At 46.1% G+C, this 1,412-nt stretch overlaps 1 protein-coding gene across 2 annotated transcripts; it reads left to right on the top strand.

Annotated features, from left to right (window-relative positions):
- The first annotated feature begins 92 nt into the window (after window positions 1–92).
- Window positions 93–1,103, top strand: LOC125503265 (acylcarnitine hydrolase-like). 2 transcript variants are annotated; one of them, XM_048663324.1, is made up of 4 exons: window positions 95–263; window positions 330–523; window positions 579–726; window positions 779–1,103. In XM_048663324.1, the coding sequence occupies exons 2-4, from the start codon at window positions 332–334 to the stop codon at window positions 1,087–1,089; spliced, it is 651 nt and encodes a 216-aa protein (XP_048519281.1). In that variant the 5' UTR covers window positions 95–263; window positions 330–331; the 3' UTR covers window positions 1,090–1,103. The 2 variants fall into 2 exon arrangements, with proteins under 2 accessions (XP_048519280.1, XP_048519281.1); XM_048663323.1 differs by having other exon boundaries at window positions 93–523.
- Window positions 1,104–1,412: the final 309 nt, after the last annotated feature.

Genomic DNA, 1,412 nt, shown 5'->3' with positions numbered 1-1,412 from the left:
AGGAGAAAAGGTGGGTGGTTGAAAACATTCGTATCAAAAATTTTATTAGTCTAGAAAAAATTGGGATTTTGGCCTACTTTAATAAAACTGACCCAGCTAGGGAAAGGTTGTGTAAATGGATTTTGAAAATTCCAGGTTACTCTTTCCAGCATTTAGACGTTAGGATTTTTTAAAGGAAAGAGCGCCGTTGAGTAAAGCACGGGTTTTGACACCGATATTTATCACTAATCTGGACTGTGTTAAATTTTTATAACACTTTTAGCGTACGTAGATCAAGTATAACACCGCAGCCAATAGCGAATTCTAAAGATTCTCTTCAACGGTTCTAGGGATGATTGTAGACGGAATGGTAGAGCCCCACTTGAACTACATCTACTGGACTGAAAAAGAGTACAACGTCCCTGGACTGTTGCACCTGGAAAAGGGCAGCGCCCTATCCAGACGGCTCGGAGATGAAATAGTGAGCTTCTACTTTGGAAACGGGCCGATATCCAGAGACACGCACTTGCGGCAGTTCTACGACGTAACTCCACCCCCTAAGCCAACGTTCAAACATCTAATTCCTGCCCCATTCGCAGATAACCACCGATAATTCGTTCCTCAGGGGCATTTTCAGTTCGGTCCAGCATCACCTGCGCACCTCCAACTGCCCCATCTACATGTACCGGCTGTCTCTGGACTCAGACCTATGCTTCTACAAGCGCATGCTGGGCATTGAGCTACCGGGTAAGTTCTGAAGCCTTCTGAACGGCAACGGGCCACTGTGGAACTTTTCCAGGCGTTTGTCATGCTGACGAGATCGGCTACTTGTTCTCCACCCTACTAACTTCCGCTCCAGAAGCTGGAAGCGTGGAAGATGTTGCCCAGAGGCGCATGTGTCGGCTCTGGGCCAACTTCGCCAAGTACTCCAATCCGACTCCGGTTCTGGATCCGCTACTGGAAATCACTTGGCCTCCAGTCGCCGACCATCAGAACGTGGCCTTTCTGGATATTTGCCAGGAACTGAAGGTGGAGTTCGATCCGGAACCCGAACGCATGAAGTTTTGGGAGCGGATTTACTCGGAGGGTTTACTTGTTTCGAAACTATAAAAGGCAAATTTGGGCACGTTGAGTTTTATTGGGGAGAAAGCCTTTAGGTTCCAGTAGGCCTGCGTAACACTGTGTTGAGTTGCGCGTTTGAGTTGTTGCCGCTCTCTGAGCTAATGAGTTTTAACTCTTTGGTTAATGGGTTATAACTCATTTACCTGTGACGTGACCGACACTGSAATTTTAACTGGAAAGTTTTGGTCTAAAACGGAAAAAACCGGAAGTTTTGAAGAAACTTACAAAATCTACCGAGCGATGATGGTGACGARATTTGGCTTTCTCTGGTCGTTTTTTGAGGAAATCCRAATTTTGTCGAAAKAAAACAC

The sequence above is a fragment of the Dendroctonus ponderosae genome, unplaced genomic scaffold (assembly GCF_020466585.1).
Source record: "Dendroctonus ponderosae isolate FM_Combo_2020 unplaced genomic scaffold, Dpon_F_20191213v2 Dpon_F_20191213_1556, whole genome shotgun sequence".
NCBI classification, from domain to species: Eukaryota; Metazoa; Arthropoda; class Insecta; order Coleoptera; family Curculionidae; genus Dendroctonus; species Dendroctonus ponderosae.
Note: the sequence above shows the minus strand (reverse complement) of the source record. Positions and strands in the feature narration are given on the sequence as shown.